Source organism: Nicotiana attenuata, chromosome 11 (assembly GCF_001879085.1).
Source record: "Nicotiana attenuata strain UT chromosome 11, NIATTr2, whole genome shotgun sequence".
In the NCBI taxonomy this organism is placed as follows: domain Eukaryota; kingdom Viridiplantae; phylum Streptophyta; class Magnoliopsida; order Solanales; family Solanaceae; genus Nicotiana; species Nicotiana attenuata.
In genome coordinates this window covers 36,586,288-36,599,903 of record NC_031999.1, presented here as the reverse complement: position 1 = coordinate 36,599,903, position 13,616 = coordinate 36,586,288, and the positions used below count along the sequence as shown (strand labels likewise).

Below are 13,616 nucleotides of genomic sequence, written 5' to 3'. Positions count from 1 at the left end.
GCATTTTCCAAGCGTCAAAATTGATTAAACTATAACATAATGAGTGAGTGAATTTTACTTTTAGAAAATGAAAAATATGATTGTTAGAAAGCAGTTGAATGCTAATTCAATGAAAGTTAGGTTTGGATAGTTTACAACTTCAAACTTTAGAGTGAAGTTTTTTAAATTTCAGATTATGGGGTTAAATTAAGATTGCCTAGTCTAACTTCAAATACAAATATCTTAAGTTTGAACTGCTCAGATAGTAATGTCTTAAGTTTGAATTGTTCAGGCAATATTGGGTCTGAAGTTAAGCTTGACTGTCTCCAACTTCAAAGTTCAAACCAGTGTGCTTTTAAGTTTAATATATTTTAGACCCACGAGTCTCAACTGCCAAATTTTATTAACTTGGTAAATTTCGATTATTCTTTAAATAGGGGTCCAAAAAATGGCTATTTGTGCAAATTGCCTCGAAAGTTTAGGGATCATTGGCCCATTTATTATTGAAGAGCTCCCAAACGGCCTTTGATTGTTAAACCTTAGATTTCCCAGACAGAAAAGTCACAGTACCACACGAGCTCCTCCAAAACCTCTCTTTGTACAATTTTCAGCAAAAAGTTCAAGAGAGATGGAACGAGCAGTAGAGAAAGAGATTGGTAGTAGTAGTAGTAGTAGTAGTAATAGTAGGAAAATCCCAGATTCAGTTATGGAAGCAGTGAAGAGAACCTCAAAAAATATGGAGGAATTAAGTAGTAATTTAGGGGAATTCTTGTCTCTTTATGATGCTGATGTTTTTATCGAAATGGATCATCTTCCAAAGGCTCAATCTTTGCTTTTGTTAGCTAAAGTCACTACAACTCTCTTTGCATGTACTAATATTTAATTACTAATTCTGAATTTTGAGAATTTGGGTATTTTTTATATGTGAATTTATTCACTTGGTTTTTTTTGTTTGTTTTGGAATTGGTTACAGTGAGGCTTAGATGTAAAGGGCTGAACCCAGATGATCACCCTGTCAAATTAGAGTTTGTATGTGTTCTTTCTTTGATATTTTGTCTTATTGCTATTCTATGGTGTTCTGTTTCCTTTTTCAAGATTCATTTTTGAGGGGCTGGGGTTGCTTTTTTATTTTTGGGGAAGTTACACATTTGGCCGCTCGCCCAAATATACCACTATACATAAATTATACACTAATTATACAGATATAATACATCCGCCGGTTATTTTATTGTGTGGGTGGCTAGTTAAGTTAAGTTCTGTGCTTGAGACTTGGAAGTATAAGTAATGGTTATTTTTCCTTTTTCTTCTTTGTCCTTAAACCATTTTTAGGCTTTTGAATAGTTAAGTATTGCTTTATTTTCTCTTTTTTGTGTTCTGAACTGATATCCTGGTTAACATTTTCTATTAATTTTGGTTGTTTGTAAATTTTTTATGAAAGGTGTACTCCTTTTTCTATTTTTTAAGTCCCTTTAGTGGATAGATACCTGTTTTGGCAGTGATGGTTTAAGTTTAAGCTAAATTTCTTTGTTAGAGATTCTGATTAATTGGTTGATTTGGTGAAAGTCCAAATTTAATGTCTGACATTCCTCTATTCTTTCTTTGTTCTTTTCATTAATATAGGAACGTTTGAGCTTGTACCAAGAGAAACTGCAGCAATGCATGGACTTGAATAAAGGTAAATTTGAATCTTTCCATAAAATTGGGTGGTTATGGAACAGAAAAGGAAGTGGTGTCAGAAAGGGAGTTGATTTGTCAGGAAGTCACTGAACTAGTGAAAATTATTTTAGATAGTTACTTTACTTTGGTAACTGAAAAGTTACTCTATTTTGCACATTGAAAAGTCATTTTACTCTGTTTTATAACTGAAAGTAGGGGTGTTCATTGTTCGGTTTGGATCGGTTTTCCCTTAAAAGAAATCAAACCAAGTAAGTCGGTTTTTCAAATATTAGAACCAAACCAAACCAATTAAGTCGGTTTTTCTCGATTCGGTTTATGTCGGTTTTTCGGTTTTTTCGGTTATTTATCGGTTTTTTCTTAAATATAAGATATACACTACCAAACACATATTCCCGCGACCACATTTTCAATGTAACACTATCAAATCAATTGCCCTTTGAGAAATCTATTATTTACCAAGATATATTGATGATAATTGAATCAAATAGTGATGAATAATTTAAGGACTCAATTAAAATTATGTTATTTTTAACACGAAATGGATTCTTACACTAAACAAAAGGAAACTACCAATCAAACTAGAATGTAAAGGTAAAGAACTATATTAAAAGTGGAAACTATTAACATTTACCATAATTTTTTTGAAACTTTGTATAACAATATACATATATATAGGTGTAATAATAAATTTGAAATAGCTATTCCTATGGTCGGTTTGGTTCGGTTTTTTTCTGATTAAAACCAAAACCAAACCAAATTTGATCGGTTTATAAAATTCAAAACCAAAACCAAACCAAACCAAAAAGTATCGGTTTTTTTGGTCGGGTTGGTTTGGTTTTCGGTTTGGTTCGGTTTTTCGGGTTTTTATGAACACCCCTAACTGAAAGTCACTCTATTTTGCCCATTGTAACTAAAAAGTCACGGTATTTTGCTCATTGTAACTGAAAAATCACTTTATGCTTCCAGGGGACATTTCTAGTTGCGCTTTGTTGATTTGGCATTTTTCTTTCAATCCAACCATCTAAAAAAAATCATCTATTAAAACTATTTACCAACCTACTCCATGATCCAACCCTCAAGATCTTCTCTTTTTTCTTATAAGAAAAACATAAAAGAAACAAAATTACATTAAACAAAGTGGTGCAGGCAATTAGCATTTGTTTCTAGGCTATATCTCTATATATCTATAAAAAGATAGCTAATTCAAAAAGGATTTGATAAATGAGATATACTTAGTGTGGGCTGATTTATATAATAGACCAGACATGCTGCTGCTTGGTTCTGTCATCTTTTCTGTTTTGTTCGTGTGAAGCCTCCGGCTATTTTCGAATATATACATGCATATCAATATATACCAATCAACTATGCCTCTATCTGGAATCAGCTGCACTCATTTCATTCCAACTAGAGGCTCTACAAATTACATATTTGGGTAAGCAGCTAAAGAATTCTATAAATCTACCAACCAAATGATTCGATAAAGCAACACACCGGGGAGGTGTTTCAGATGCATATGTTTGCACCTCTTTGTTTTAATTGAGTGTGGCTTTTGTTATGTTTTTCTTAAAAGGAAAAAGAGAAAGGTCTAAGGGGTCGAGTCATGAAGTGGGTTGGTAGATGGTTTTAATGGATGCTTTTAATTTTTTAAATGGTTAGGTTGAAAAGAAAAATGTCACATTAGCAAAAGGCAACTGGAAAAGTCCTCTGAAAGTACAAAATGACTTTTCGGTTATAATGTGCAAAATAGAGTGACTTTTTAGTTGCAAAACAAAGTAAAGTGACTTTTCAGTTACAATGAGCAAAATAGAGTAACTTTTCATTTACAAAATAAAGTAAAGTGACTTTCATAAACATTTTCATTAGTCCTGTGACCTGAGTTGTAATTAACTCGTCAGACATGCTATGAAAAATATAAAGTACAGTGTCCCCTAATTTAATACTATTGTTTCTGACCAATAAAAAGAATTTATTGATCATCTTGATTTTGAAGAACTGGTGCTAGAGTAGAGCTTGAAATGATTTCTGTTTGTTCAGCATATAATAGTTAGTGTAAAAGGTATGGTATTTAGAACCCTTGCTTGGTTTCCATATGACATTTTAATGACATTGACTATTCTCTATTTGTCCTGTTAGCGCCATTGCGACCATCAGCTACCATAAATCCGCAAGCTGCAACTCGCTTTATCGAGCATTCTTTGCCTGATCTTACACCGGGTAGCTGCTTAACTACTTCCAAATGTGTGTAAGTTACATCACATTTGTTTTGTTTTAAAACAAGCCTGTCTTGCAGAGCAGAGAAAACACATGAGAGAGATCAGTAAAGGCGAGGGGACTAGGATTAAGTATTTGGAAAGAGTTGTTCATAAGAAGAGGAAGTATCAGTCCCCTGAGCAGCAATCTGTTAGAACTGCTGCCCAGGAGTTTCTTGAGAAAGCTGCCCGTGAGCTTCTTGGTGAAAACGAGAGTGGCTTTAAGGGACCTTTACAACTTCCTAAGGGTGATGACGAAGATCTACCTATGAGCTGATTTTCTGGTAGATTTTGAACTCATCTCTTCCAGTTTACATTCTGTGTCTCTATTTTATGGGTCTTGGTAGCTGCACTGCTGGCATGTTAATTTATCTTCTCAAAAGATTTCGTGATCTTTTTTTGATTCCAAGTGGATAGATATAAGATGCTTCTTTTGTTGTGTGGGGGCGGGATACAGTTATTCAAATCTATCTATTATTTTGTGGAATTCTGTAGATAGATGAGAAAATATATATATTTTCCACATGTAAACAAATGTATATATTCTGATTGAGCTTCATGTGCACCAACTTTAGTGCCTCGTTCAAATAATGGAGATACTAAGGACATTTATATACTTCAACTCTATTAGTAAGGCTTGATCTTTTACTTGTATGGAAAGAAATGAACAGCACGCGTTTTGAGAGCAAAGAATGTGCAGCGTATGTTCTGAAATACAAATGCTTATATTTGTTTGCTTTTTGGATCATGTTAAAGATGTACATTTACAATGTATAGATACATATCTTGAGTTGCTCAACTTTCTTCAGGAGCTGTGAACTGTACTTTTGTGTTATTGTGCCCGAACATCTTGTACGGAACAACTCGATTTAATACTCTTAGTTAATAAATCTTACTTGTGAAGGCTTCATTTCTGACTTATGTGTTGTATTTCCTGAAAATCTGCGCATCTAGTTGTTTTTTTAAAATATGGAATAACAGAATTGAAGTTTGAGAAGAGAGATGAAGCTGGAGGTTCAAGAAAGATAAACCAGTATAAGGTTAAAATTTGTGCCTAGAAAATGGTCCATAGCATGTCGCTAGCAAATTATATCACATGTTGATTGATTAGCTTGGTTGAACCCTTTTAATCAGGAGAATGGCATTTCTTTGGTTGTTCACCTTTACTTAATGTAATAGCTCTGTCATACCCGTTGAACCACTGTTTTCGGATTAAGAAAGTACAACCATCTGTTAGTACATTCTGTTGACCTTTTCTTTTCGAGGACCGTGGGGTATTGAACAAGTATTCTTTTGCAAATTTATGGATTTTTGATAAGTATGTAGCAAGATATGATAATGACCAAAATTTGTAATTGAACTGCCGTCAGTTTTAATCTTTAAAAATTGTTTTACTATGGGTGAGTCATCTAGTTTAAAGTGTTTTTAAAATGCTCTTATCTCAAGGGCAGTCATATTCCCTCCTTTTCTTTTCTTTTTTTTTTTTTTTGATGAAGAAAGAGAGAGAGAGAACTCATATTCCCTTCTTTCTTATTCTAGTGCGAATGCTATGTCTATTAGCATATAGTTAGATGAGATGGATCAAAATTTATGATAGAAGCGCAATCAGTTTTGAATTTTAAAAAGTTATTATACTATGGTAGAATCATCCATTTCAATGTGTTCTTGTCGCTCTAGTCGCTAGGAGTTTGGATTTCCTTCTTAGTTCTTTCTTACTTTGGTGCAAATCTCTTTTAAAGTCTGATCTAAGGAATCAATCCCTAGTGATCTTACTTGGATGAACTTTCACAGAAGCGTATTACATTCGGACCTTCATTTCCTAAAGAAAATCATATCACATACTTATCAGAAAAAAAGACGAGTATTATTATGTAATCCCAGCACTTGCCTGGAAATCCATCCTTGCTTACTGCTTTTGTGGACCTCGCTCCCTGATATTTCGAACAAAATCCTCATCACCAACTCACCGTTGCATTCCACGGCTTCAATTACTTCCATCTGAATTTTGTAGCTGAAATCAATTCAGCTTCAGTCATTCAGGTTGAAGAACGTCATTTCACATGAGCTTTATTTTTTCACTCTCTTTTTATAGTTTTGACAGTTTACCAGAACCTAGATTTTACATGGTCCCATTTTTGCCTAGCTAAAAATATGAGTTCTGTCCTTTGGATGAGAAACAGGAAAACAGATGAAAGGACAAGAAGATAGTGGCATGCTATGTTATAGCGCAATTCCCTGTAGAGTTTGTGATGGAGGTTCTCTCTTTTTCTATTTTCTCAATTCCCTGTGGAGTTGTGACTGAGGCTATCTCTTTTTCTATCTTTAAGCAAATTTTCAATGTTTACCGAGGATCTTGTTTACTGGTAGCACACACTTAACCTCTCATGTGTAGTTACATCATGAAGAGGGAGTAGATTCTTCGAGGAGATGTGGATCCAATTACCAGTGTGCTGCTACCCTCAACTAACCTCGTAGTGAATCAAGTCCATTCCCAAAAGGAAATTTAGAGTGCAGTTGGTTGATGTACATATAAACTTCTTCTACTCTGCCAGAACGAAACAATAAATGATTTCTGAGGTTATTATACAATCGTCAGTAAAATATTATGGCCAAAGAGATTCCTTTTGTCTTGTGATCTACTTCTCATCAAGGGATTAGAAAGCAATAGCTTTAACCTGTAGCAGCATCTTTTAGAAACTTGTGAAAAGGTTATGGTGAGATTGGATTTGTATGATTTATCAGAGGCTCTAATTTAGATATTGGCGATGAAACCTCTACTGCTTTGTTCTTTGTCACATTCATCTTATTAATTAAGAAATGCAATCCAGAAATATTGATAGGGACCATGGCGCTTACCATCTTCCACTTGGTTTGGTGTTTATAGATCCTTGTAATAAAATAAGTTTCCTTCCCAAAGATACTGAAGAGCAACAGCCAAAAAGAAAAATGAGAAAGGAAAAAAGGGGTTAGGAGTAAAAAAAAAGGAAATATCAATCTAAGATAAGTCATGAATTTCTTTATAAGGGCAGCTTCATGCACTAAGTTTGCGCTATGAGTGGGGTCCGGGGAAATGCGGACCACAAGAATTGTGATTTGCAAAATCTAAAAGAAATAGAGAATCTAAAAAGAAAAGAGCGATTCTCTACAAAAGACACCCAATTCTCTATCACATTGGAACTTCATGAATGCGCTTAAAAGTGAAATAAGGAATAATCATTCTTTATTCCTTTAATTTTTTTCCTATTTCTCTCTTTTCATACAAACTCACAAAAGTGTTATTAGAGCAACATCCCATTCCCGACGCCTTCTTTTCCATCTTCTAAAGGCCCACTTCCTCATCTAAAGGTTCAACTGAAACGATACCTCCTTGAGAGTTCGTGGCATCGCTCATTATAGTCCAAACAATCTCCATAGTCAACTACTTACAATGTGGAGGGTGGTGATTCAGGTCTTCACCCGTACTCTTCCACATAAAACTCCAACTGACTTGTAGGGATGTCAATGGTTCGGTTCGGCCAGTTATTTTATAAAATTTGTACCATACCAATTTTTCGGTTATTCTATTATGTATAACCAAAATTAGACATTTAGAAACCATACCAATCATGTCGGTTTCTCTTTGGTATCAGTACAGTTCGGTTAATTTTCGGTATTTTTTTAAATGTCATTTAAAAATCACTAGTAGAAGCAGAATGCAATAACATTCCTACTTTTATAGGACTTAGCAAAACTCTATAGACATTTTTACTATTTAAAGGGTGATGAATTAAGAAAACATGAAAGATGGCCAGAGTATAGATCCAACAACTATTCTACAGCAACGCAAAAGAAACTAAGCAAAGACAAAGGAAATATAAATCACACGAGTGGAAAGATATTAAGCAAGTTGGGACTCAAGAATAAAGTCTATAGAAGATTAAATATTTTAAAATATAAATTTAAATCATACGAAAGGAAACATATTCAATACATTGTAGTTTGCTACTCAAAATCGCTAGAACACGTTGTGTGGTGCTAGTGAATATGCTGGAAAAAATTTGTTTCAATTAAAGAAGTATAGGTTTGGAAATTAGGATTTTGAGTTTAATTACTTGCTGGCTTGTAACCATTTTCATAATTCCAAGGCTCGAGGAAAAATTTAATGCTTTATTATTTTTAAACTTTAATATATAAATATATTTTTTCGTAAATTTATTTGGTACGGTTCGGTAAAAATCGTATCCCTCCCTGCCAGTCATGTGAAAAATAACACTGTCGGTACCGTGGGTATTTAAATTGAAGGACACATCCTGATTGTTATCTGAAGTGTTTTGATTGTGAAGCAATTCAATCAGAGGTTAGACTTCCATGATTTCCAGTCATGGAATGATAATCAATGAGATAAGTAATGCTAGGGTCTGTAATTTATTATACCTAGCACCCTTAAGATCTATAATTGGTAGATAATTGGAAAAAAATTCTCAATATTAAATAAACATTTAGAGCACTAGTAGATCTGAAGAATTGGATGGGTAGTTGGGTACAACTATGTAATCTTGGATGGATCACTTCTACCACGTCCTTTTTTTCCTTATGAAGTAATTGTGGTTTTATTAGTGAAAGCAGCTAGGGGATGCAAAGCATACAAAAAGCTGTTGTAGCTCCTATATAAAATGAGGAGCAAACAAAATCAGAAAACATCTTACATTATTTACAGTGTTCAATTTGCTTTAACAAAAAGGTCCATGAGACATTTTGTTCTGAGTTTGGGCTTGGTGGTGAATTCTCCTTCGAAGTGCCTCAGGTTTCTTTCCTTCCATAATGCCTCGGAAAATCACCAGCAATAATGATTTGCCAGTCTTTTTGTTGATCTGTCCAAGCAAAAGAAGTTTTTGCTGTTTGAGACATTACATGTTGGACTCCAGAGGCACAAAACATGTTCCAAATATCTCTCATTGTACTGTAGTGAAGGATTTTCTGCAGTGAAATTGCACAAATAGCATCTGCTGCATAGCACTAGCCCCCTCCTATTGAGGTTTTGCTTGTGTAAGGCAAACCTCCTGCCAGCTAAAACAAGCATAGGAAATGCAAAATGTCCCAAAATTAAGATCAGCATTATTATTTTGTAATTATGCTATAATAAGAACAGACATGTGATCCAAACACATTAACAAAGCAGCTTTTAGACCCAAGGTACTGACATGACAATTACTTATTAAGCACTGCTCCTTCCTTCCTAATTTGATTGAAAATCTTTCCTGTTTTGTCCGTTCGATAGATTTATACCTTTATATATTTTGAATCTATTTAATGCTTTCTTGTGGATCCCATCGGGCACGAAAACAAGTACTTTGGTAATAATAAGGCTATTCTTTTGTATTTATGCATACTTTACTTCGATGATGTCACGAGTTCGAGCCGTGGAAACAGTCTCTTGCAGAAATGTAGGGCAAGACTGCGTACAATAGACCCTTGTGGTGTGCGGTCCTTCCCCGAACCCCACATATAGCGGAAGCTTAGTGCACTAGACTGCCCTTTGTTTCTTACATGAACTACTTGTCCAATCAAATCACCAAACAAATTGGGACAGAGGGTTTATTTTAGTTTTGGTGCCAATATATGTCTACAATTTCACTCAATAGATTTCATTAGCTCACAGATAATATGTATCAGACCTTTAACTAGTCGCGTGGTGATTGTTGATTTTATTTTTGCAACTTCCTTGGATATATGAAAGTTTCATATTTTCTTTTAGGGAAATAGTTTTATTAATGTAAAGAGGGTAATTCTGCAAAAAAGTGGTACAAAAAGTAGAAATTAGAAATTTCCATCCATACAACTTCTCAGTTTGTTTCGAGTAAATCTTGAGTAGTATCATTTAGTGCTATTCTGTCAACTTCAAGTTTCTTGCTGTATTTGCCACTCAATAAGTGATATTGGTACCTGTGCTTGGTAGTACCGAATTAAGTTAGTTAAAACATGTATGTTGCTACCTGCAAGAGTGTGTCTTATTGCATGTAAGCTGAATCATCTCTAAAGTTCTAAAGATTATAGTAAATATACACACCCTATATGATCAACCTTTAGCTAAAAGTTGTTTCTAATGATCAAACCTAAAAAGCAAATATATACTGAATTATAAAAAACTCGACAGTAGAAATTCATATAAACTTGTTAAATTAGTTCTTACATGCTGGAACGAAGTCTCATAGAAATGTTCACGAACACTAAAGTGCCATTAAGGTTCTGGACAATGAAGCTACTATGGCATACAGAGAAACTAATATAGGGATCAATGATAGTCTCTGTTCAGCCGATAGCCAGGTGAACTAGATAAGAAACTTGGTGGCAAATGAAAAGTGCAAAGAGGTAGGAAGGAGGACAAGTTGGCTTCACTACGCCTCGTTCAAAAATTAGATTGTAAGGTACTTGTAGAATACCAATGTTGGCAATATGTGCAGAGTTCCTTCTATGTGTTAGCTGGATGAGTATCACATGTGGATGGATTACTAGATTAGTCAGATAAGTCTGAAAGTGTGGCACCAAGTAATTAGATATTGGATATTATTTTCTGTATAAAAGAAAAGGATACTGGATGTTATTCTAGGAAAACCCTCAATGTCACTGCTTGCCAAATAAGAACTAGAGCAAATGAAGAGAGGAAGTTGGTGCTCACTTTTGCTGAGTAACACAAAGTTTCAGGCATCTTGGCTTAGCTAATGATGAAATATCAAATAGCATGAGTAGGCTACTCTCAATCGCTAATGCTTTCTAGGAGTCTTTAGTCTTGTTTGGAGATTCTTATGTAGGAAATATGAAGAACTTCTAATCCTTTTCATTTTTATTTTATTTTGTATTATGTTGGCGTGAGATAAACTTTAATGGTGAACATGTTTAGTGAGGATACATATAGCCAAATCTCTAACTTATTTGGGACTGATGCATAGTTGTTGTAGGCTACTCTCAATCACTAGTAAACTGCTTTACTTGTTTTTTTGCCGCCGTGTGGAGTAGCTAGAGAATTATATGGTAAAGAGGAGGTCTAAAGCGACTTGATGGTTGCTTAGATGTTCTAGATTGAAAGGAAGCGAGAGGAAAGAAAGTGGAAGAATTATCACGAGTTTGATGAATCTGGAATGGAGGGATAGGGGAGGAATACGTTAATTAACTAGAGCTTAAGTTTCTTTACGTTCAAAAGTTAGTGGAAACGAAAATAATTCCTGTTCTTTGAAGTTTCCTGTGATGCCGAAGAAGATGCCCCCTCGGCTGTTTCTTTCATTTCTCTCCCTTACTGTTCAAAACGTCTTTACATAAAGCAAACATAAAATTCATGTGTCTACAGATCTGATTGAGTTTTGGCCGAAACAAGATGAATTAGAAAAGTTTGTTTAGTCTTCTTCAAAGTTTTGGCTCGCCAAGGTTATCAAAAAAGTTTTGGCTAGTCAAAAGCTTTCAGAAAATTATAAAAATGCAATTAGAACCTGGATGATAATAAATAACTTTGGTTGGAGTATGTTTTAACGCTTTGTAAGTCTATCTTTTGTTATAACTATTCTTAGTTTTTGATGTGTTAACTTCCAGTAGTTTCATTTTATTTAATTTTCATATTTTGTGATACCCAATTGTCTTATGATAACCAGCCAGAATTAATTGTTTTACTTCAGTTGAGCTGTAAACTGCTTCCCATAAAGCTTGCAAAGAAACATAACTTATACCTGAACAGACCTGTCATACAAAACATGTTTCTTACTAATAAATGTCTGACATGCTTTTGCCTTATCGTGCTTTTGGTTAATCATGGTGTAAATTGTACAGGTGCGGAAATTCTCTTTTGCTAATGAAGCCATGCAACGGGCGCACCAGATCGAGTGTTGATGTGCTCTTGAAGCAACTTCTTCTGAGTTTCAGCCTGTGAAGGAGATGCTCAGATTGTCTATGAGCTTTTCAGCAAGTGCTACTTTTTCCGCTGATTGTTGATGCAAGTTAAACTAGAATACAATATGCTTTCAGTATTTTAGCTATGAATCCAAAGTTGTTCCTTGTTTGCTGTAAGGTTTGTTTAATATATAAGAAAATATACAGATTAGAACAGGAGCAGTTAGTTGGCAGTTTTGTGTACAATAGTGCAGCAAAAACTAGAAAATATCTTTTGTAGTTTCATTTGTTTTCCATGGATCCTTTTGCACTACAAGCAATGAAGCAATTGGGATATAAGGTAAGCATTTTGTATAATACATTTTGTCATGCATTATAAAGACCCTGTTTACCATATCAAATGCAGATTGTATCCTTCAACAATGATAAAGGTGACCCTAATCCCCCTTGCTTTCAGTGTATATTATCTGCATACTCTGGTTATGTTAGAGAATGTCACCTGAAGAAGAGTCTTTGAAAAGGCGAATACGGAGTTGATATTCGTAACATGTTGAAATTGTCAGTATATGTAAGTAAAATTTTCATTGACTATAAGCTAGTAGTTGGTTTGTCGTTCAAAAGATGGATGTTTGTGTGGTTTCTCTTGGCCAAATTCCGAGTTTTGTATTCTCCTAATATAAGTTATATATCTTTATAACCCTCAGTACTATCTTTACCCGTCAGGAGAGAGAGACAAATGTTTACACGTAAAACAGTGCAATTGAATTTATAACGTGATTTATAGACATGTAAATTAATTTGATCCAAAAATTACAAAATATGTAAGAATAGAATTAAAATTATCAATAAGAAAAATAATAATTTGGCTAGTTCTAAGTTGTTCAAAGTGAAATGGTACGTATCTAGTTTCTTTATTTGGCACCCAAAGACCAATAATCTACTTTCTTAAACTATACACTCAATTGTCAATACTTGATACATTATTTTAATCACCAATACTTTTTCAGTTTTCTGAATAAGTCATATTAGTAACCCGAATAATAAGACATGATAATAGGCCATATATAACGTGTTAATATTTTTAAAATATTAACAATGATATGGGGTCACTTGTTCACGTCTTAACTATTTCATCGTGTATATGCTACCATCATAAATATTAGGTAACTTTATCCATCAAAACTTAGACAGAGGGATGAATCACCTATGCCCAAGGCTTCATGATATATAAGTATGCTATAAAAATTTTTGCTGGCACTCAAACCACTAATCTGCTTTGTTAACTACACTGTGTATACATAATATATATACATTTTCTTAATTAATGATACTTATCCAGCTTCATTGTAATTAAATGCTATGACCGTTGATGCAAGTGATTTCGATTGCTTTGCTAGTTAACACTATACAACACTATACAATTTGGCCGGACAGTATAACAGTAGAGGTAACTTTAGCTGAATAGTATAACGAAGATTAAATGTAGATAATATTCAAAAGTATAAGGGTAAATTTGGACCTTTTCCCTAGAATCTTTTATGACATTTCTATATAGTAAAACTCAGACAATAAACCATACTTTTTCCTGTGGGAGCCATTATGTTTTAGTTTCTTTCTTTGATGTATTAGAAAGCAATTGTTTTAATAGAAAAGGGCAAAAATATCCTTGAACTATTGGAACTAGAACAAATACCCTCCGTTTGACTTTTGGTTCAATGCCCCTAAACTACTAGAAATAGGATAGGCAGAATACATAAAATACCACCCGAGCTTGTACTCCAAATTCCCATTACACACTTTTTCATCACGGGAATATTTTTACACACTCAAACTTTTCAGATGTGTGTCTATGACACA

At 34.1% G+C, this 13,616-nt stretch overlaps 1 protein-coding gene across 1 annotated transcript; it reads left to right on the top strand.

Moving 5' to 3' along the window:
* Positions 476–12,182, top strand: LOC109234355 (nuclear nucleic acid-binding protein C1D). Its single transcript, XM_019400316.1, has 6 exons — positions 476–848; positions 953–1,008; positions 1,600–1,654; positions 3,790–3,870; positions 3,947–4,189; positions 11,700–12,182. The coding sequence occupies exons 1-5, from the start codon at positions 608–610 to the stop codon at positions 4,180–4,182; spliced, it is 669 nt and encodes a 222-aa protein (XP_019255861.1). The 5' UTR covers positions 476–607; the 3' UTR covers positions 4,183–4,189; positions 11,700–12,182.